Consider the following 24,429-nt stretch of genomic DNA (forward strand, 5'->3'; position numbering starts at 1 on the left):
AATAACCTTTGTGTGTTATTGCATTCTCACCCAGTCACCAGTTATCTCCGCAGCACTTTGCTGTCAAAGCAGATTCCTGTTGGTATGCAGGTACACTCCTCACTGTATTAAAGTTGAGCCTCTTTTCACGGCGTATTAGCATACAGCGCCTGTACGCGTGAGACGAGAGGGATTTTATCACAGAAGAGGAGAAAATATGTTGTGTTTGGAGGTTTTAAGGAGAGGAGGAGAGGAGGAGAGGAGGAGGAGAGGAGGGAGGAAGGAGAGGACAGCAGAGATAAAACTTAAATTATGCGCTGTAGGGAAATTGAGCTATTGTACCAGAAAACAGAAGAGCAAACAGAATATGAATGAGGATTAGGTTTTGGGGGGCTAATTTTCACATGGAGAAGTTGTCATTGTGAAGACATTAGTGAAATTATAAACACTGTCTGAGGTCTGTGTCGGTCTTTACGCTGCTGTTTGTTTGACTGTGCGTTTAAAGAGAAACCTCCCAGGAGGTTTAACGATGAGGAGGAAACAGGAGGTGAAGATAAGTCGCTCAGCGGCTCCTGGTCAGCTGACTGGTTCCTCCTCTCTAAGAGGGAACTTTTCATCTCTACCTGACATACTGGACCAGGTGTGCCACTTTGACTGCACAACATTTTAGCAAGTTTATTTAAATACCACATTCAGTATCTGTAAGCTTTCTAGAAACGTGCAGAAATACAGATGAAATGAGCACAGAGCACAGACATAGGGCTCATTCTGTATACGTATTTTACATTGAGCATTAATGGGCCTGAAGAGATAAGAACATGCACTGTACATAAAATAAATGACATAAAATAAAATAATTAAATTAAATTAAATTAAATTAAAAAAAAGATGATTAAAAAACCCTGGTAAGATAAAATAAAATAAAATAAAAAAGAATAAAATAAGATAAGATAAATTAAATTAAATTAAATTAAATTAAATTAAATTAAATTAAATTAAATTAAATTAAATTTAATTAAATTAAATTTAAAAAAGATTATTAAAAAAACCCTGGTAAGATAACTAACTGTATTTTCTGGAAGAAAATACAGATTTCAATTCTGTGTGGATGGATTCAATAAACTGCTTGCTTAATATACATGATTGCTTTGTCGCAAGACATTGGCAAACAGCAACAAAGAATTATGAGTTAAGCAATATTATGTTATCAAATTCAAGTACTCTTTCAAAAATGATCAGTTTTCCCCAATTCATAATTTTGTTCATTTATTTTTCGATTTTACAAATTTTTAAAATTTCAGTTTTTAAAATACCCCTTATCCTGTTCAGGGTCGCATATGGCTGCGGCCTATCCTAGCTGCCGTATTTGAAATCTTTGACATTTAATTTTGTTTTTCAGATTTTTATTATTTTAGAATTTCATTATTTAAATTTTTTTTTCCAGGTTTTTTAAGTTTAAAATCTTTTTTTAATTATTATTAATTTTCTCTTCTTCTTCTTCTTCTTCTTCTTCTTCTTCTTCTTCTTCTTCTTCTTCTTCTTTTTTTGAAATTCTAGTGTTTTTCTTAATGTTTCAAGTTTTGGAAATTTGAAAATAAAATGATTTTTTTTTTTTTCTTTTTTTCTTTTTCTTTTCTTTTTGAAATTTCATGTCCTTTTGATTTTTTGCTGTTATTTTGTGTCAATTTTTCTGCCAGTTTTAAACATTTTTTTTTACTTTGTGCAAATTTTTTAGTTATTATTTTTTATAATTTTTGCAAATTCGTTAGAAAAACAAAACAAAACAAAACCAAAACCTTAGACACCACATGTACAATTTCGTTAATTCAAAACACTTCTCATTTAGATGATGATTTACTGGAGTTCTTCTAAGTTCAGAATTTTATACACACTTTTTTGTCTTCATTATGAAGATAAAGTAGATTTTGTGGCTCCTGAATGACTTTAATCCAGGTGAGCTGAGGAAAAATAGCTTCTATGAAAGTTAAGATTGCAAACCCCTGATCTAACCCGACAGGAGGAAGAACACATTTGTAGTCTCTAAGACCAGGTCTACTTTTTCCTGAAAACAGTCAGTAGAGGTTGGTGATCAGGGTTGGTGCTGCACGCTGGAGGTTTAACCCCATTTTAACTTTGGACAAACTTCTTTTCAATCAAACAGATTCATGTCACTGAACATCATACGAGAGCAGAGTGATTTCTTTTTAACTTTCCAGTCATTGATCAGCATAAAGCTTATTTTAAGCTGTTTGTTCTCTTTATGAGTTAGTTTACCCACTGATTAATTGGAGTAAACTCACTAAACTCTGCTGTTCACCCTGAAAACGATTGAATCCATCTCACCATTGTTGTTAAAGCTGTTTGTGTCTGAAGTGGCGTTTATTGATTTCGTAGAACATGTCATCTGGAAAACACTCATATTTCACCCTGTTCTGCCCCTTTTCTCATGCACTGTTAGTTAACCCCGTCTGTTAGCACCAACCATCGCCTCCACGCCAGCCACAGACTCATGTAATCATATTTATCGAGCGCCATCGGGGGAACGGCGTATTTGGCGTACGCTCGTTGAGACGGAACAACTTTTATGTTTGGAAATCCAATAGGAGCAGCGAGGACTGTGCCATTAGTGTTATCGGATTGTTCCTCCTGCTGTTGAATATGGAGTATTGATCGCTCTTTGTGTATGTTTTCATTGTTAATTGTGTCCTCTGGTGATTGATTCCTGTGGTTTGTTTCAGCTGAGTTCACTGAACTAACTCCTCCCTCTGCGAGTTCACCTCCTGTCCTCATCATCTCCTCCTGTTTCCTTCACCTCTTGTTTTTCATCCCACCTCTCCCTTCCTTTAATCTGAGCCCGCATTGTTCCTGTTAATCCCGTCCCACCTCTCGTCTCCTCTTTGCCTCCTTGTTTCCTCGCTGGCTCACCTTATTTTCACCTCTCTGTCTCCTCTGCAGCCTCCCCCTCTCCGTGCTCCTTCTCTGTGCAGGGAAGCAAGACGCTGCAGAGCAAATCCCTGCTGAATTCCTACTACTCAGGTACACACCTAAACACACACACACACACTGTACAGAAACACACACATCATTTTAGAGGATGCTGCAGGCGCCTGGAGAGCTGGAGCGCTGCCTGCTGCTGAAACCACAACTGGACAAACTCAGGTCCACAAACCACCCTGTGTGCAGACTGAGGCACGAGCATTTCCTCTTTTCGCTCTGAGAAGCTCAGGTTTTATTTTCTCAGTGTTTATCTGCAAAGATAGAGCTTTTATTTTGAAAGGGTGGTGATGTTTCTGAACCACAACCAGCAGTGAAACCAGCCCTCCTAAACCCGACCGCATCACATTTTAAAACCTGTTGTTTTACCTCCCAGGGAACAGAAGAGCCCAGTACAGCGAGTGATAAAAGCACCGTTATGGACTAAACCATCGGTTTTAGACGTCCGTGCCAATCAAAAACAAACCAAACATCAGCCTTGTAGATGTAGACTCTGAGAGGTAGAATTACTGTTTTTGTCAGGGGAGTTTTTTTGTGGCTTCACAGGCGACGATATGACGGCTGGTTCCAGCTTTAAAAAGTAAATCTCTTTGGGATATGGGTCTCTGTCCTGTGAAAACCTGTCACAAAGTAAAACAAGAACTCTTAGTGGATGTTTGTTGGACAGAAACTCGTATTGGTGTGCACGGACTGTTTGAAGGGCAGGGACAGAACAAGAAACTGAAGAGGGACTAAACTGCGTGTTTTTCAGGGCACTTAAGCACTCGTTTTTTGCTCCTAAGGGGGCACTTTAGTCCATGTTTTGGCTCAAGACAGCACTAAACATCACATTCGTCCTCCTCGAGGGCGTTTAATATGCATTTTGGTGCCCATACAGACACGTTTGAACCTGCTTTGGCTCCTGATAGGGCACTTTAGCTAACAGTCGATGTAAAAGAGAGCACTTTTCCACAGTTTGAGTCCTAAAAGTGCACTTAAGCTCACCTTTGGCTCCCAAGAGGTCACTTTGACATGCATTTTGGTGTCCAAGAGGGCACTAAAGGGCACTTTGGGGCCTAAGGTGACACTAATGTTCATGTATGGCTCCCTAGAGGGCACTTAAGCACACATCTGGCTACCAAGAAAACACTTAAGTGTGTTTTTTGCCACTCAAGAGGACATTTTGTCATGCAATTTGGTGCTCAAGAGGGCACTTGAGCGTGGTTTGGGGCCTAAGGTGGCACTAGAGTGTATGTTTGGCTCTCGAGGGCACTTTCCCAAATGTTTTGGCTCACAGGAGGGCCCTTAAGCACACATCTGGCTACCAAGAAAACACTTAAGTGTTTTTTGCCACCCAAAAGGACTTTTTATCACATGCTCAAGAAGGCACTTAAGAGCAGTTTGGGGCTGAAGAGGGCACTACAGTGCCTTTTTGGCTCCAAAGAGGACATTTTAGCTCATACTCGGTTCTAAAGAGGGCACCTCAATGCACTTTTGTCACCTAAGAGAGCATTTTAGCGTACGTTTGGCTCCAATGGGAAACATTTGTGCGCAATTTGGTGTACTCAGGGGCACTTACGCGCAGTTTGCAACTCAAGAGGGCACATAGAGGCTCCAAAGAGGGCGTCAAAGCTCATGTTTAGATTTCAAGAAGACACTTTCTCAAATACTCTGACTCCTAAGGGGGAACTTAAGCTTCTTTGGCTCTGAAGGGGGCACTTTCCCAGATGTTTTGGTGCAGAAGAGGGCAACTCAATAGATGTTTGTCCCCTAAGAGAGCACTTCAGTGTACGTTTTGCTTCAATGGGACACTTTTGCACACAATTTGGTGTCCAGGAGGGCACACAAGCATGGTTTGCATCCTAAGAGAGCACTACAGTGCACGTTTTGCTCCAAAAAGGGTGTCAAAGCTCATGTTTAGCTCTCAAGAAGATAGTGTCTCAAACATTTTGGCTCCTAAGAGGGAACTTCGGGTTATTTTTTGCTCCAATGGGACACTTTCTCATGCAAGTTGGTGCCCAAGACAGAACTTAAGCACAGTTTAGGGCCTAAGAAGGCACTTAAGCACAAATTTGACTCCCGCAAGTGCATTGTATTGCATGCTTGGCTAGTAATAGTGCAATTTTCCATGGTTTGAGTCCTAAAAGTGCACTTAATGTCACATTGGGCTTCAGAGAGGTCACATTAGCATGCATTTTGGTGTCCAAAAGGGCACTTTGGGGCCTAAGGAGGCACTAGAGTGCACGTTTGGCTCCCTAGAAGGCACTTACCCTAATGTTTTGGCTCCAAAGAGGGCATTTAAGCACATATTGGGCTATTTAGAGAACACTTTAGTGTTTTTTTTTATTTTTTGCCACCCAAGGAAACATTTTGTCACAAATGGTTTTGGTACCTAAGAGGGCACTTAAGCGTGGTTTGGGGCCTAAGAGGTCACTATAGTACCTGTTTGACTCCAATGGGCATTTTTGTTCATTTTTGAGGGCCCTTTCCCAAATTTTTTGGCGCACAAGAGGGCACCTCAATGGATGATTTTCCCCTAAGAGAGCACGTTAGTGTACGTTTGGCCCCAATGGGAAACTTTTTTGCTCAATTTGGTGCTCCAGAGGGAACTTAAGTGCGGTTTAGGGCCTAAGAAGGCACTTAAGCACACATTTTCCTCGTAAGAGGGCATTTTAGTGCATGGTTGGCTCTCAAAAGGCCACTTTAGCATGTTTGGCGCCCATGTTTCCTGAGGCCTTAGTTTGTCTGGATATCCTCTGACACGTTCATCTGAAGGTCTCCAGTTTACAGGGTCACTCTTTAAACTGGAACACCGGGAGCTGACAGAGACACATTCACACTGTTGGTTAGGAGGAACTAAACCAGGGGAACTAAACCAGGACCATCACAGCTGGGGTCAGATTTACTGTTCACATGTCCTCTGAGTCGATCTGTTTCTAAATGAAGATGTTGGTTTTGTTTGCAGTGTCCAAAGAACCAGTTCCTGCCACGACCTCCATCGGTGAGTACAGACTGTTCATCCAGCTCCAAGTTCTTTCTTTTCTGAACATTTTCCTCTTGTATCGATCGAACACCATATCCACGGCTGACCTTTGACCTCACGCTCTTTCATAACCATCACGGTAGCTCTTTCCTGTGTGCGTCTTTGTGTTGATGTGTTCGCTCGAAGAAACGAGTGAAGCTAAAGGTCAGGAGGAGACGTTTCACACGTTAAGGTGACGTGTCAGACACGCATGGAGACAAACGCCCTCCATGTGCAACACACACACACACACACCGTTACATATACACACACAGTTTACACATGGGCAGAGCGAAATGTCAGAACTATTTTCCAGAACCTTCTATCCGTCTCCGTCTCTTCATTTGTCCTCCTTCTCTCTCCGTCTGTTGGCCAGATTGAGCCGCGCTCTGCCAGGAAGGTTGGCGCTGACTGCTGCCAGAGTGTGACACGTACTGACCGCTTCACACACACACACACACACACTCACACACACACACACACACACACACTCACACACACACACACACACACACAGAGAGGCGTAAGTGCTGTATGACATTTGTCTGCTCTCCTTTATGACGGTGTTTGTGTTTCCTGTGATCATACTCCTCAGCCGGCTGTCACCTCGTCTCCCCGACACACCTCCTCTCATCCTCCTTTCTCTTCCTCCTCTTCCTCTGTCTTCTCTTATTCTCTCTCTGGCTCAGTCTAAATTTCATCTTTCCCATTTTGAATCATCTAATTTTACTTTTTGCCTTTCTGAACTCAGTAATTCAGGATTTAAGAAGCAGAAAGGTTTCTTTAATCTCTGATCTCAGCCTCATAATTTGTAGTTAAGCCACACTGTGTTCCTTTGCTCGTTCTTAAAACCAAATACTAGACGTTGATGCCCAGATCCTCCATTTTTAGTCCTTTGTTTAGCTTTGTTTGCTAATTAGCGCCTCATGTAGCCTCAGCTGTTGAATAGCTGACAATCAGACCTCCAAACTGCAGTTCTTTGAGTGTCCACTTGAGGCTTTTCTCCAAAACCTCCAGAGCCTGGTCTTTGCTTCTTCTTCACAAATTTAGTAAACTTGTTCACTTTGATCTTTGGCATCCTCTTAAATGTACCTACACATCGATATGACCACAAGCACTGTGATTGGTCCGCTGAGTTGGATCGCTTCCCCGCACATCGTCTCAACACAAAACAGCTTTGGGTTTAACAGAGTATGATCAGAGTCCCTGTGGAAGAAAAAATAAGACAGAAAAAAACTGTATCTGACAGAACCACACAGACCACACTGCCCCCATGTGTTTCGGAGGGGAACTGCAGGACACAGCAGTCTGTTCAGTCTCTGTCTCCTGGATCCTGTCTGCTCACAGCAGGTGAAGCTCTTCACATGTGGCCTTGGTGTCTGCTGTTAGCTCTGTTAGCCATGTCTGTGGATAGCATGATGCTACTCTGCCCTGTGGTATCCCCTCTGTTGCTGGGCTAGCACAGCTAGCTCGTCCAGGTCCATGTCGTCACTTCTTAGCTCACACCAGAGAACCAGCATGTCTTCCTCACCTCCTTCTCCTCACCTTGTGGGAAACATCCGGCATAGCACCAGTTAGCTTTGACATGCTACAGGCTGCTAACAGCTGATTTCACATGTAAACAATGCAGCCATGGTTACATGTAGGATCTCCAGACAAATACAAGAGAAAAAGTAGTAAAAATATCACTGAAGACACAAAAAGTTTGGTGTCCATGACCAACAATGAACCATACAAAGTAATGATCCACTCCAAATACAAAGATGATGAAAAAGAGATGAAAAAATTCAGTGGTTGAAACAGCAGATTGTGTCTTTAAGAGCTGCCTAAAACCACAGAGCTAAGACTTAACTGTAGTTTAAGGTTGAGTTTGACTCTAAATCTTTGGTCTGAGTTGGACTTTCACTTTTTCAGAGGATCTGTTTGAGCCAAAACAAATCTGCATTTCCTCCTCATCGTTCTGTTTAGTTCTGTTTAGTTCTGTTTATTTCATCCACAGTTTGGCAAACCCTGATCCCAGAGCATCCTTCTTTAAAACCTACTTATGATAATCTGATATTTTAAATCCATACCTTAATTTCTGTAATGCAAGAAGCTAAATGGACTTTTTCCTGTCAACTGTTTTCTTCTCTTGTTCTTGTTTTTCTGCTTCATCTTCTACCCCCCTCTGTCTCTCTACCTGGTGATGTCTGTTTCTTCTTCTTAGTTTGTTGAATTTATCATCCGTCAAAGTCGTGTTGTAAATCAGCTGCGCCCTGGTTCGACCTGCGGAGGTGATGCGTTTACTGCCCAGGAAACACAGACAGACAGACAGAAAGATGGAAGACGAATAAACGCTCGTACCATCCAGCGCTGCCTCCTCCCTCTCAGGTTTTTTTTTACTATGATTCAGGAACAGGAGGATCAGGAACAGGAGGATCAGGCGGTGCAGGTCTCTGCGCCGTTTGCTGATGCAGATGAAGACATGATGAAGCAGAATGTAAAAGGACGCTTGAGCAACTCGTGCAGTCAGATAAATCTGCTGTCATACATCTTCACAGAGTGACGTTAGCGCTTTGTGGAACCATCTGTTCTCTACAATTAGACAAAAAGAAGAAAAAAAGCTTCATCACTAACGTAGAGGAAATGAGGAGCTCAGAGCAGACAGAGGAGGGATGGAGGAAAGGATGGAGGAAAGGATGGAGGAAAGGATGAAGGAAAGGATGGAGGAAAGATGAGAGGGGGGCATAAACAGCAAATTTCAGCTTTTCTGATCAAATCTGTCAAATCTACACCTTCAATCAGCACGTCCTTCATTTCACTGTCTCACTCATCCATCCACTGTTTCATCCATCCATCCAACCATTTTTCCACTGTTTCATCAATCCATCCATCCATCCATCCATCCATCCATCCATCCATCCATCCATCCATCCACTGATTCATCCATCCATCCTCTGTTCCATATATCATCCAGCCATCCATCCATCCCCCTTTTCATCCATCCATCCATCTACTGTTTCATCCAACCATCTACTGTCACATCCATCCACTGTTTCATCCATCCATCCATCCATCCATATATCATCCATCCATCCATCCAACCATTTTTCCGCTGTTTCATCCATCCATCCATCCATCCATCCATCCATCCATCCATCCATCCATCCATCCATCCATCCATCCATCCATCCATCAATCCATCCATCCATCCATCCATCCAACCATCCATCCATCCATCCATCCATCCATTAATCCATCCATCCATCCACTGTTTCATCCATCCATCCATCCATCCATCCATCCATCCATCCATCCATCCATCCATCCATCCATCCATCCATCCAACCATCCATCCATCCATCCATCCATCCATTAATCCATCCATCCATCCACTGTTTCATCCATCCATCCATCCATCCATCCATCCATCCATCCATCCATCCATCCAACCATCCATCCATCCATCCACTGTTTCATCCATCCATCCAACCATTTTTCCACTGTTTCATCAATCCATCCATCCATCCATCCATCCATCCATCCATCCATCCATCCATCCACTGATTCATCCATCCATCCTCTGTTCCATATATCATCCAGCCATCCATCCATCCCCCTTTTCATCCATCCATCCATCTACTGTTTCATCCAACCATCTACTGTCACATCCATCCACTGTTTCATCCATCCATCCATCCATCCATATATCATCCATCCATCCATCCAACCATTTTTCCGCTGTTTCATCCATCCATCCATCCATCCATCCATCCATCCATCCATCCATCCATCCATCCATCCATCCATCCATCAATCCATCCATCCATCCATCCATCCAACCATCCATCCATCCATCCATCCATCCATTAATCCATCCATCCATCCACTGTTTCATCCATCCATCCATCCATCCATCCATCCATCCATCCACTGTTTCATCCATCCATCCATCCATCCATCCATCCATCCATCCATCCATCCATCCATCCATCCATCCATCCAACCATCCATCCATCCATCCATCCATCCATTAATCCATCCATCCATCCACTGTTTCATCCATCCATCCATCCATCCATCCATCCATCCATCCATCCATCCATCCATCCAACCATCCATCCATCCATCCACTGTTTCATCCATCCATCCATCCATCCATCCATCCATCCATCCATCCATCCATCCATCCATCCACTGTTTCATCCATCTACTGTCATCTACTGTCTAATCCATCCATCCTCTGTTCCATCCATCATTCTTTCATCCAACCATCTTTCAACTGTTTCATCCACTGTCTCATCCATCTATACATTGTTTCATCACTTTATTTACTGTCTAATCCATCCATCCATCCATCCATCCATCCATCCAACCATCCATCCATCCAACCATCCATCCATCCATCCATCCATCCATCCAACCATCCATCCATCCACTGTTTCATCCATCCATCCATCCATCCATCCATCCATCCATCCATCCATCCATCCATCCATCCATCCATCCATCCTTCCATTCTCTGAACTCCCCTCTCTACTACAGTGGTCTTTGGTTTCTGTTTAATCCATCCATCTCCCCTATTTCACATTTAATCACACCATCCACTTGGACGTCTCTTTTTTTCCTCTTTCACTCTGACGTGTCTGATGACAAAGATAAATCAGTGATATCTGGAAAACTTGTCAAAATAAAGCTCTTTTAGAAACATTTCATATTTTTTATTATCCATGAAATGATTCCTACGCTCTGTGAGACGGACGAGTTTACTGGTTTGGTTAAAAAAACAAAGAATCCTGGTTTGGGTTTTTCTAACCTCAGGATCTATGGACCATCACCTGAAACTGATCTGGTCTCTGGGGGGACTGGTCTGAGTTTAAAGGCTTCCTGTGGTCCTCTCATGAGTTCTTCCTCAGTTTTCAATAACACAGATCCATCTCGTCCTCCACTGGTCGTCTTTATATCCATTTCTCTCTGTCTCTATCTAATCATCGCTAACACAATCTGCTGCTCCGTCCATCTCCTCCTCCTCCTTCTCCTCCTCCTCCTCCTCCGTCTGAATCCATCTCCACTTTAGGGGGTAATTGATTCAGTGAGTAAGTTACCCCACCATACCCCCCTGAGCCCGTCTTTCATCCTCTCATTTCTTCTCTCCTTTCGCTCCATCCATCCATCCATAAACATCATCCAGCCTCAGCACCAGAGGCGATCTGCGGCTAATGCTGAGCATTGCAATTATTTTATTGATTGGAGCTGTAAATTAGTGCGTGGAGGACCTTCAAATTGACCACCAAGCGAGTTTCCATCATTATCATCTTCATCATGGTCGCCGTCCAAGGCCGTGAAGAGGAGGAGGGGGTGTGGATGTACGGGGAAATAAAAGGACAGGAAGAGGCTCAGCAGACGAGTTTCTGAGCTGCTTTTATTCGCTCTGCAGGTGTTTCTAGAAGCATCTTCAGGTACATTGTTTGCACATTTCATTCATTTCATTACCTGTGGAATAATTAGCCTCTACCTGTGAGGATTTCTGTCTAAAGACTTTTCCAATAAATGCAGAGGAAATAACACAGATGAGTACGGTTTGTACTGGAGGCTGAAAAAGGAAGAAAAAAACAACATGAGAATAAAAACAGGCATTGTGTTGTTTTTTTTTTTTTTTTTTTTAACACTGATACTTGTTGGAGTAGGGAAGTGAGTAAATTTAATTTTAAAAAAAGAAGCTTTCATAGGAGAGAATGACAAGGTGCTTCACAGGAAAAAATATGAAGATCCATACCCAGCCATAAAGCGTCTTAAGACGTCTTAAAACCAAAATCAAACCGTCTCAAGATATTTTTGTTCACAAAGACGTCTTGAGACAAAAATTTGAAGATGCCCCTCATGTCTTAAAACATGACACAGGGTGCTCCCAGACAGGTTTTTGTGTCTTGAAGACATCTTATTAATTAAAGGCTTTCAACTCAATGCAATTCATTCAAGTTTAACTGAGAAAAAAAAAAATTGGAAACTTTATTGTCATTGTAACAAGTACAACAAAATTGAAGTCACAGCAGCAATCAAGAAAACCAAAGTAAGAAAGTGTATAGAAAGTGTAAAAAGCTCCATAAGAAAATAGATGCTGACAGCTTGTCCATCATTGTCCAGTCAGCCAGCCTCCACCTCCACAGGGTCCAGGACTGAGCTTCTTCAGCAGTCTGTTCAGTCTCTGTCTCCTGGACCCTGTCTGCTGTTAGCTCTGTTAGCCATGTCTGTGAATAGCATGATGCTACTCTGCCCTCTGGTATTCCCTCTGTTGCTGGGTTAGCACAGCTAGCTCGTCCATCTTATTGGAGATAGATCTTACGTTCCCAATAACGATGGATGGAAGGACAGGTCCATGTCGTCACTTCTTAGCTCACAGCATGTCGTACTCACCTCCTTCTCCTCACCTTGTGGGAAACATCCGGCCTAGCGCCAGTTAGCATTGACATGCTACAGGCTGCTAACAGCTGAGTTCACATGTAAACAATGCAGCCATGGTTACATGTAGGATCTCCAGACAAACACAGGAGAAAAAGTAGTAAAAATATCACTGAAGACACAAAAAGTTTGGTGTCCACGACCAACAATGAACCATACAAAGTAAAAAAGATTTGTTCAATGTGTGAAGATGGTGGAGAGAGGACGTACTGAGGCGGGTGGAAAGTGTATTACAATAATCTAGACGGGAAAAAACAAAGGGACGCATGATCATTTCCTGTTCAGAGTGTGAAACAGCAGAGCTAAGTTTAGAAATGTTTGGTAAATGGAAGAAATGTGAAGGGACAACTGTTTGATGTGGTGATTGAAGGACATAGACTGATTGAATATAACACCAAGATTTCTGGGATTAGTCTGGACAGAGAGGGAACCAACACACTGAGAAACCTGGGAAGCTGCAGTTTCAGAGCCAATAATGAGCTCCTAAGTCTTGCCATCGTTAGCTGCAGGAAGTTGGGAGCCATCCCGTCCTTCATGGCACTCAGACTTCAAGGAATCAGTTTGTCATCAGGCTTAATGACACATACAGCTGTTTATCATCTGTGTTAAAGTGATCAGATACACCTTTGAATTGGCTGATAATGTGGCTCAAGGGCAGCAAATGCAAAACGAATAAAATCGGGCCCAGAACAAAACCCTGAGGAACACCACAGGAAAGAGCAGCAAACTCTGACACACAAACTGATATCGAAAAAAGGAGGGGAGCCAAACCAGGACAGTCCCATCTTAATCATTTCATCACATTCCTCCTCATGTGAGGGTTTGGAAGAGCAGAGAGGAGGAAGACAATAAGTCGATGATGAAGGAGACATGGAGGTAGACAGGAAGAGGGGTCCAGGTAAATCCAGTGAGCAAAGCAGTTTGGCTCAGAGAGTGTGTGTGAACCGTCTTTACAGCCTTAGCTCGGTGTTTTCTGAGCTATGAAGAAGGATTTCTCACACAAAGTTTCTGTCTGGCTAACGTAAGCACTCACACATACAGCAGCAGCATACACAGGAGCTCAAATCTCTGCGCGGGGGAGACAAGGACACGTCAGAAAGTTGGAAGATGCAGAGAAGTACGCGGCAGCAGTTATCCGTATGCACACCCTGCACAGTGTTAACACTGATGCCACATAAATCCAGTGGATCAGTGGAAAGCCGCCGCAGCGTAGCGTGCATTTCATGTGCAAACACGTTTTCCTCTAAAAATCAATTTCCCAGACACTGATGTATGTTAAAAGGTTACGCAACGCTGTTCTCCGCCAGCTCACAAAGCAAGCGTCAGCCTTTTGTGCCCGGCCAAGGACGACGTGCAGCGGCTGCTGCTGCTGCGGCTGATGCTGCTGATGCTGCTGTGAGCACAGACGTCTTTTTCTTTATCTGGATCAGGATCTTTTTGTAGTTATTAAAGAACACACACATTTATAGAGAAATGAACACAAAGGCACGAGCCTCAAACCCTTAAAGACGAGGTTAGTCCTCCAATAATGGGTAATAACAGATAATAATGGAGCTGTGGCTGGAGCAAAGTCTGAAAGCAACAAGGCTCCACAGGACGGCATTTACCTCAGCGCTCTTCAGTTAACGAGGAGAAAACCTCCAAGGTTACTGTAAGAATGGCAGAAATGTAAAACAATGTGGTGAAAATGATCAGCAGAAATCAGATTTTTGGTTAAACAAAAACAAAACAAACAGAGGAAGCAGGCCTGAAAAAATTTGGTAGACCAATAACCGATATTTGCAGCCCATATTCATGAAAATATTGGCGTCAAAATTTAGAAAAAATACAAACTTCAACATTTAATTTCATTTAAATGGACGGTTTAAAAAAATAAAATGAAGTTTTGAACACTTAATAAAGTTTTTCAAAATTTTCCAAAATTTCAATTCAACTGAAATGTTATAATTTATTTATTTTATTTTTATTTTCTAACTGATCTTGGAGAGCATTGGCTAACGTTAGGCTAAAAGCTAATCGTTCTTCACCTCTGCGTGCTTACCTGCTGAAACTGAACTGAATTGAGTTGGTGCTGCCTTTTACAGGCATGTCATGCAGTTGTTCTATTACTTTCTTTTTTTTTTTTTAAGTTGAGTGTTTTGGCCATCTATGGCTTCCATAGTGTAGCTCCTGAATATTAACAGTTTATTATAAAATCGTATTGAATTGAATCGTTGGCTGAGCATTGTGATAAATATCGTACCGTGATCTGAATAGTGTGTATCTTATTGTAAAATTAATCTGTCTGATGGGTGTAGCGCTATAGCTGTCTCAAGTTTAAAGTTTGCCCCAAGACCACATGTTGTTTATTAGTTTTAAGGTAAGGGTCTTCAACCTGTGGCTCTGGAGCCACATGTGGCTCTTTGACTCCTTTGCAGCGACTCCTTGTAGCTTTAAAAAATATTATTGAAATAAAAAAAAATACATTTTTCTTACAGAGGGTATTGATAAAGCTTAATAAAGCTGAATAAAGCTTTTCAATTTAAAAAAAAATATTTGCATTCTTTTGACAATTTTGACATTATTTTTTTAAAATGTAGCAAACTTGAATTAAAAAGATATATATTTTTTCTTTTTTTTCTTATTATTTTGGGCTTTTATGCCTTTAACAAGCTAGTAGAGAGAAAAGTGGATAAAGCAGGAAAAAGGGCAAGAGTGTCGGATTTGGACCTGGTCCACGTGCCCAAGGGTGAATCTGCACTCCAATTTATTATTATGATTATTTTTTTTTTTTTCATTATTTATTTATTTTTTTTTGTATTTTAAAATTGTTTTCAAAGTTTTGAAATTTCAAATTTTTTGAATTTTAAAAAATTTTAGCATATTTTTTGGATTTATTCTTTTTGGAAAAAAATAGCAAATTTTTGAAAAAAATTGGAATTTACTGAAATGTCTTTAATTTTGCAAATTCATGAAATTTATATATATATATATATATATATATATATATATATATATATATATATATATATATATATATATATATATATATATATATATATATATATATATATATATATTTTTTTTTTTTTTTTTCATTTCTAAGAAAAGACAAATTTGCAATTCTATTAAAAAAAAAACTGAAATATCACATGTATAGATTTATAAACAAAAATAACTTATTTAGAAAATTATTCAGTAGATTTTGTACAATGTTTAAATTTTTTATACATTTATTTATTAGATTTTGTGGCTCCTGCATTATGTTCTTTTTGCAGAGCTGAGGTAGAATAGCTCCTATGAAAGTAGATTTTGCAGACCCTTTGTCTTGAGAAGACAGATATCTGCTTCCTGCTCCAGCTTAGTCTTCATCTTGTGTTTTTTTTTATAATAATAAAATGGAAAAAAAAAAAAAAAGTTTTACCCTGTAATTTTATCATGCTAACGTTTATGGTTGTTTTTATATAATCCTGTTATAGCTGGATGCAGAGTACAGCTGTGATTTGACTGAAATAACAGGGTTAGGGTTGAAAATACATGCGTGTTCAGGCTCTGCTTCTGTAAAGGTTCCTGTGGAGTGAGGGGGTAAAAATAGGAGTGACGCTGGTCCATTTCAGAGAGGAGAAACAGAGCAGGGAGAAAGGAAACCACCACGCATGTTTGATAAAACCTGGAGAATCCTGGAGCTGTGTCTGAATCAGAGAGAGGAATCAGTCAGACCTCTGCAAAGCGGCACCTTTGTGTCTCTTTGTGGCCGTTGTGAAGGCGCACCGCCCTCCAAACACTTCAGCAACAACAGCTCTGCAGCACAGAGGAAAGTGGTCCACAGTCACCTCTGGAGTACAAAGCTCATAATTCCTACCCACAGCTCTGCTTGTGTTCCAAGTAGTTTTTCCACAGCATTACTGAAAGGCAATTATTTCCCCCAGTCTGCTTCAGCATAGCATTAGGCCGCATGTAAGGTGATTATGGCTAATGGTAGTCATTCTGTTTGGCCATAATGTGGCAGTGTGGGGTAATTGAAGGTGAGAGCCGGGTGGAGAGACAGTCATTTTTAACCTTTATGTGCTCGCTGAAGATTGAACCCCGTGCTCTTTATCCAGCCACATCTCTGCTGACGGCTCTCACAGCGTCTCTCCACATCCACTGGTCGTTCAGTCACAGTGTGCGCTCTGCTTGGTGTGCTAGTTTGGAGGAAACAACCTCATCCTTCTCCTCATAGTTTGATTGGACTGAGTCTTTATCTGGTCCCTCTGGTGCCCCCTTACAGATCTCGGGTGGTTGTAGGCTCCAAATCAGAAACACAAGCCTTCTCTTTTTGAAGGATGCTGGAGCAGTGATGCATCAATTTGCACAAAGCAGATCAAGCAGAACAGGAAGTTGAGAACAGAAACCACATTAAAACAACCAGTTATTTTCAAAGTAAAGCAAAATATATCAAGAGGATCATCATCAAGGTGGAAATCCATGAACTCCTCAGTCTGGGACCTTCTTCTGTCTCTCTAAAGCCCTGTTTCCACCAAGCGGTCTGGTTTGGATCAGTACAGTTTGGAAGCCAGAGTCACACCAGAAGTGACCATTCTTTCCACCAGTCAACAGACTGCAGTGTTTCTAGCTCCACCTCCTGGAGCCTGATTGGTTTAGTCCAGTACCCCAACAGAAGGGTACAAAAAAGTGGGACGGTACGGGTCGGTAAATCAGGGACCTGTCCCGGTTTTAGTCAAAGGAAATGTCACAAAATGTGTGACGTACTGAGACAAACTGAACTGAACAGCTTGGTGGGAACTGTGTTAGCATAAACCTCTTTCCCTCTGATTGGAGGCCTGTGGGGAGCAGACCTTGGTGTTTGAGGTCCGTGCTGTTCGGAGATACCTATGTGATGATGTCATTATTGCATAAAAATCTCGTTTTAGTCCCAAGCAGACTTTTATATCTGAAAAAAAAATAAATTATATATATATATATATATATATATATATATATATATATATATATATATATATATATATATATATATATATATATATATATATATATATATATATATATATATAAATATATATATATATATAATAAATAAATAAGTAAATAAAATATTCTAAAATGAATAGAAATAAATAAATGAATAAATAAAATAAAAATGAATAGAATTAATTGAATAAATAAAATAAAAAAATAAATAGAAATAAAAAATAAATAAAATAAAAATGAATAGAAATAAATAAATGAATAAATAAATAAAAACAAATAGAAATAAAAATGAATAAAATGAAATAGAAATGAATAGAAATAAATAAAAAATTAAATAAATAAATAAAATAGAAATGAATAGAAATAATTTCATAAATAAATAAATAAAAATGAATAGATATAAATTAATACAATGAAAATAAATACAAATAAATAAATAGGTCGATAAATGAATAATTAAGATGAATAAAATAAAAACAAATAAATACAAATAAATAAATAGTGAAACATAATTGTAACAATATCAAACAGGCTAAAACTGATCTGATAGTCTCTTCTAGGTTGGATCTGTCAGGAAGATGCTTGTGCATCATCTGTTGTGAAATGAGCGCCCATACTCTCTCTTGTTTCTGAATGTTTTCTGCAGAAATTCAGAGTTGATGATTCATATCTCAGAGATACAAAACAATATCATAGCATGACCCAACAGCTGTCAGAGATTATGCAAAAAGAAAATGATTCATATGTGTCCTCAAAACTTGATTTCCTGCTAACTCTGCTAATGAACAAATAAACAAACGGAGGAGTCTGCGCTCTCCTGTTCATTAACTGGAGAGGTGTACGATCAGAGGAGAAGCATGGATCAGCTTGTTTTATTTGACAGATATAAGTATGGAACTAATCATGTACCCTGATCTGTCACACCTCCCTAACGTTCCCCGTAAATACAGACTGTAACGGTAACAAACGGAGCAGCTGCAGGTAAACACCGCCTCCCTTCCTCCCTTTCTGAGGAGGATGAGGAGGTAATCCTGCTTCAGTAATGTGTGAGATGTGTCCGGCTCTGACTCCTGAGATGAGAAACTCTCCTGTGGAGCAGGATTTGTCTGTCTGCTGAGCAGCTGCTCAGTGACTTCACAGATCACTGTGTAGGTAACTAAGATGCAAACATCCTCCTACACACTCACATATCTCTGTTTCTTCCCTTTCTCCGGCTCATGCGCTCAGATTTTTGGTGCAGCATGCACAGCAGCAGGCCTGCACACTTTCTGAGGTTTCACTGAGGTGAACTCTGTACACCGTCTAGACGGTATGATCCCTGCGACCTGTGGTCCAGATATATGTATTCTGCAGCCTCTGTCTCTTCCTCCGCTTATCACTTCTGCTGCTCGGCTCCCCTTTGCCTCCTCTTTCTTTCTCTGTCTCTGTTTCATCTCTGATTCCATCTGTCTTCTCTTCCAGTCCTTCATATTCAGGCTCAGTTCTCACCGAGTGTGCTCAGGCTTCAACAGTTTAAAACAAAAGAAAAGTCTCTGATCTTAAAGTTGAGGATCCAGAGCTTATTCTGAGGTCTTGTTGCAGCAGATTACACAGAAACACTGAACACAAAGTTTGCAAATGGCCTAAAATGAAAGAAGCCGATGGTACTGTCCATTATCTTTCTATAACCAATGAACCAATGTGGTATCTCCGAAATGTTTTTATGTTAGTGTCTGCAGCACAGAATCAGAGCCAGTTATACGGAAGCCCATTGATGCCAGTTTTTTTGAAAAAAAAAAAAAAGAAGAAAAGAAAAAAGTGGAAATGATGGGAAAATAAAGACATCATTATGAGATAAAGATTCCTTGTTATTAGAAAAAAAGTCAAAATTATTTGATAAAAATTCCTTTACTTTTCAGTAAGTCCTGTTCTTATTAGATAATATCTCATAAAAACAGATCTTACCTAATTTTGTTCTAATGAGATAATATCTCATGAAACACGGAAACGGAAAATAAAAATAATAAAAAAAAGAACTAGAAATTCAGTTTTATTTATGAGATGCTAGCTTATAAAAAAATGATTTTTTTATTTCTTTTCTTTTTTTTTTTTTTTTTTTGGGGGGGGGGGGGGGGGGTGAATGCAGTATAGCACCATATAATTTCATTTTTTAATTTTTTTTTTTATTTTTATCTCATAATTATGACTTAAATATCTCATGAATATGACTTTTTATCTCAAAAATAGTTTTTTTTGGTCTCATAATTATTACTATTTATCTCATAATTGTGACTTTTAATCCCTTCAAAAATATTTTATCTCATCATCGTGTATTTTTTCCTAAATGTTTCCACTTTTTATTTTATAAGTATGACTTTTTATCTTTTTATCTCATTAATTTAGTTTTTTTTATCTTGCAATTATGAATCTTGATCTCATAATAATGGCTATTTTCTCAATGTTTCGACTTTCTATCTCATAATTTTGATTTTTTTAAACCCATATTTATGATTTCTTATGTCATATTTTTGACCCTAATCTCACAATTTTCTTTTTTGTTTCATAATTTCAACTTTTTATTTTGTTATTATATTTTTTATCTCATAATTATGGCATAATTATCTGATACTTTTGACTTTTTTTTAATTATTGTTAATAAAATAATAATTATTTTTTTAACTGGGGGAAATGGGCTTCCGTACATACAAGCTCAAGTGGTTTTACAAAACTCACTTTTCACAACCTGAGTCCCCCCCTGTGCCTTTCATGGTCTAAAATTATCATAGGTTTATGCAATCATTCCAGTTTCTTCACCTGCAGCCCCTTATAGGCTTCATATCTTTGTTTTTCTTTTCACATTTTCATTTTTTCCTTCAAATTTCTGTCTCTGCATCTCTTCTTTCTCTGGATAAACTCTTCAGCAGCTCTTTTTGGTTTCAGCCTTCAGTCACTGGCTGCTCTCTTTCCCACTGTAGCGTGTTTCAGATACCAGAGCCGTGTCTCATCCTTACAGGAGACGTTTCGAGCAGCCAGGCGGTAAAAATGAGGCTGAACTTGGCCCTGTGCTTCAGAGACGAACAGAAAGAGGAGAACAAAAAGAGAGCTCACCTCCCTCTTAAAGAAATCAGAAACTCTCTGATGATATTTATGTCTCGCTCTTAACCTTCAATCTCAAATGTCTGCAGAGGAATTGATCCTCATTTTCAGACTCTGAGTCAATTTGCAGTCTTGGCTCTTTTAGAGGAAAGATGTCAAATGTGCTGAATTCAGAAAAGTAGTTTTGACTTTGGCATACGGTCTCAGATTTGGGATTTCTCTACAGATTCAGCATCAGTATTAGCCTGTCAGTTAGCATGTTAGCTGGCCTGTCAGTCTGTGAGTCAGTTAGCATGTTAGCTGTACTGTCAGTTTGCGAGTCAATTAACATGTTAGCTGGCCTGTCTGTCTGTAAGTCAGTTAGCAAGTTAGCTGCCCTGTCGGTCTGTGAGTCAGTTAGCATGTTAGCTGGCCTGTCAGTCTCTGAGTCAGTTAGCATGTTAGCTGGCCTGTCAGTCTGAGAGTCAGTTAGCATGTGAGCTGCCCTGTCAGTCTGTGAGTCAGTTAGCATGTTAGCTGTCCTGTCAGTCTGTGAGTCAGTTAGCATGTTAGCTGGCCTGTCAGTCTGAGAGTCAGTTAGCATGTGGGCTGTCTTGTCAGTCTGTGAGTCAGTTAGCATGTTAGCTGGCCTGTCAGTCTGTTAGTCGATTAGCATGTTAGCTGTCTTGTCAGTCTGTGAGTCAGTTAGCATGTTAGCTGGCCTTTCGGTCTGCGAGTCAATTAACATGTTAGCTGGCCTGTCGGTCTGTGAGTCAGTTAGCATGTTAGCTGGCCTGTCAGTCTTTGAGTCAGTTAGCATGTTAGCTGGCCTGTCAGTCTGAGAGTCAGTTAGCATGTGAGCTGCCCTGTCAGTCTGTGAGTCAGTTAGCATGTTAGCTGTCCTGTCAGTCGCTAAGTAAGCATGTTAGCTGGCCTGTCAGTCTCTGAGTAAGTTAGCATGTTAGCTGGCCTGTCAGTCTCTGAGTAAGTTAGCATGTTAGCTGGCCTGTCAGTCTCTGAGTAAGTTAGCATGTTAGCTGGCCTGTCAGTCTCTGAGTAAGTTAGCATGTTAGCTGGCCTGTCAGTCTCTGAGTCAGTTAGCATGTTAGCTGGCCTGTCAGTCTCTGAGTCAGTTAGCATGTTAGCTGGCCTGTCAGTCTCTGAGTCAGTTAGCGTGTTAGCTGGCCTGTCAGTCTCTGAGTAAGTTAGCATGTGGGCCTTCTTGTCAGTCTGTGAGTCAGTTAGCATGTTAGCTGGCCTGTCGGTCTGTGAGTCAGTTAGCATGTTAGCTGGCCTGTCAGTCTCTGAGTCAGTTAGCATGTGAGCTGCCCTGTCAGTCTGTGAGTCAGTTAGCATGTTAGCTGTCCTGTCAGTCGCTAAGTAAGCATGTTAGCTGGCCTGTCAGTCTCTGAGTCAGTTAGCATGTTAGCTGGCCTGTCAGTCTCTGAGTAAGTTAGCATGTTAGCTGGCCTGTCAGTCTCTGGGTAAGTTAGCATGTGAGCTGTCTTGTCAGTCTGTGAGTCAGTTAGCATGTAAGCTGGCCTGTCAGTCTCTGAGTCAGTTAGCATGTTAGCTGGCCTGTCAGTCTCTGAGTTAGTTAGCATGTTAGCTGGCCTGTCAGTCTCTGAGTAATTTAGCATGTTAGCTGGCCTGTCAGTCTCTGAGTAAGTTAGCATGTTAGCTGTCCTGTTAGTCTGTGAGTCAGTTAGCATGTTAGCTGTCCTGTCAGTCTGTGAGTCAGTTAGCATGTTAGCTGGCCTGTCAGTCTCTGAGTTGATTAGCATGTTAGCTGGTCTGTCAGTCTGTGAGGCAGTTAGCATGTTGGCTGGTATGTAGGTCTCAAACACCAAGGCCTGACCTTAAGCTCTGCCCAGAGTGCTGGCCAATCAGAGTGAAGAGGGTTTATGGAGCATGGAGTCTTAAAGAAACAGCAGCGAAAAACAAAGTGTTCTAGACAGAGGCTGAAATAAAGGTTTACTAAATCATCAGAGGGAGGAGAAAAAAAAGATTTTAATGAGCTGTAAATAATGTTAAGATAGTACGGGGGCCCCTAAGGGACAGAATAAAGACTAAACATAGTTTAACACTCTCTTTAAAGTGATAGAGGAACCAGAGTCCAGGTGGACGGACGGGTAAGAGTTAACTCTGGAGTCATCCTTAACAGAGTCTTAATAAAGTCACAGTGTGGGAGGAGGGAACTTTATATAGCACACTCCCAAGCATGAAGGACTACATTACCATACACACACACTGACAGTGTAAACGGCCTTCACACACACTGACACACACACACACGCTGACACACACAAGCAAAAAAACTCCCAGAGCTCACTTCCCTATCTCTCTCTTAATCAATGCCTCTCTCTTACACTGTCAAACACACACTGGTAGCACACAGTCAGCGCTCTGCATACACCTCGGTGTGAGACACACACACACACACACACACACACACACACACACACACACACACACACACACACACACACACACACACACACACACACACACACACACCCAGCCCCCTTGTGACTGTGGGGTCAATAAATCTCCCCATTAGCATTGAGATGTCTTCATCATAGTCAGTGTTGTGGAGCTGCTGCTATGACTCCATTTCATGCCTGGCTTAATGCATATTTGACCTTGGTGTAACACACACACACACACACACACACACACACACACACACACACACACACACACACACACACACACACACACACACACACACACACACACACACACACACACACACACACACACACCGAACATGCTTGCACACACATTTGCAGGCCCATACAAAGAGACATAGGCAGTGAATTATGCACACAGCACCCTTTGTGTTCGGAGGTAGATTCTGCTGCTGCACACATTTTGTGCAGAAATACACACATTGTCAAACACACACACACACACACATACACACACATACATGCTCACACACACATATATGTTTATAAACATACTTCTGCATGCATGTATGCACAGGTGACCTTGTAGACAGATGCATGGAGCCCTGGGGATTTTTTCAAAGACAACGGATGTGTTTTCATGTGTGTTTGTGTCGATTTCCTTAGTATATTTCTACGATCTTCATATCTGCATTCAGAGTTAAGGATAATTTGTCTTCTGTACATGTGAGAACCAGCCGTCTTTTTCTTCCATTAGTCCAGGGGTCTGCAACCTTTACTTTCATAGGAGCCATTTTTCCTCAGCTCACCTGAATTAAAGTCAATCAGAAGACAAAAGATCTACTTTATCTTTACAATAAAGTTGTTAGAATGGAAATAATTGTGAACATAGTTAAAATCTAGCAAATAATTATCTAAACAAGAAGGTTTGGGGAATTTATGAAATTGTGCATGTGATGTCTTTGTATACCATTTAAAAAATTATGACAATTTTGATTTTTTTTTCTAAATTTAAGATTTTCTAAAAAAATAAAAAAAAAAAAAAAAAAATCAAAAAATTAGAGATTTCAAAATGAATTAATATCTTGAAATTTTGCAAAATAAATTTCAAATTTCAAAATTAGCAACTTTAATAAAAAAGTAATTAAAAAATAAATTTTAAAAAACATTTGAAAAATCTTTTTTAAAAATACAAAACTCAAAAAAGAAATTTTATTTTTCAAAACCTTTTAAGTTTTTTTGAATACAAAAAAAATAAATGTTCAAAAATTTGAAAAAAAATCAATTAAAAATCAAAATTTGGAAATGTGCAAAATTATTTAAAAAAAAAAAAAAAGCTTAATTAAAAAAAAAAATAAGTTTAAATAAATAATAATACATTTGCGAAAATGTAATATTTTTGAAAGATTACCATTATTTTTTGTTGTTTGCTAATGTCTTCCCACATATCGATCATGTACGTTTAGCGGCAGGTAAAACTTGAGGTTAGCCACAGGTGCATGGAAAGTTGGTGGGCTGTTGATGTTGTAGGAGGTGAAGTAGAGCGGTGGCAGGCTTTATTGACAGATGGGATGAAGATTTAGTTCAACTAAATGTTAACAC

General features: G+C 40.2%; 1 protein-coding gene across 16 annotated transcripts in view; it reads left to right on the forward strand.

Moving 5' to 3' along the window:
* The window catches only part of ptprt (protein tyrosine phosphatase receptor type T), a 486,185-nt gene that overhangs the window by 368,251 nt on the left and 93,505 nt on the right, over nucleotides 1–24,429 (forward strand). For all 16 annotated transcript variants that reach the window (XM_074668102.1, XM_074668200.1, XM_074668208.1 and 13 more), the window contains 2 exons: nucleotides 2,935–3,015; nucleotides 5,918–5,953. In XM_074668102.1, coding sequence (XP_074524203.1) covers nucleotides 2,935–3,015; nucleotides 5,918–5,953 — 117 coding nt within the window. The remainder of the gene's footprint in view (nucleotides 1–2,934; nucleotides 3,016–5,917; nucleotides 5,954–24,429) is intronic.

This window comes from Halichoeres trimaculatus, unplaced genomic scaffold, assembly GCF_033239565.1.
Source record: "Halichoeres trimaculatus isolate MK-OKI-2021-1 unplaced genomic scaffold, fHalTri1.1 fHalTri1_scaffold_1, whole genome shotgun sequence".
In the NCBI taxonomy this organism is placed as follows: domain Eukaryota; kingdom Metazoa; phylum Chordata; class Actinopteri; order Labriformes; family Labridae; genus Halichoeres; species Halichoeres trimaculatus.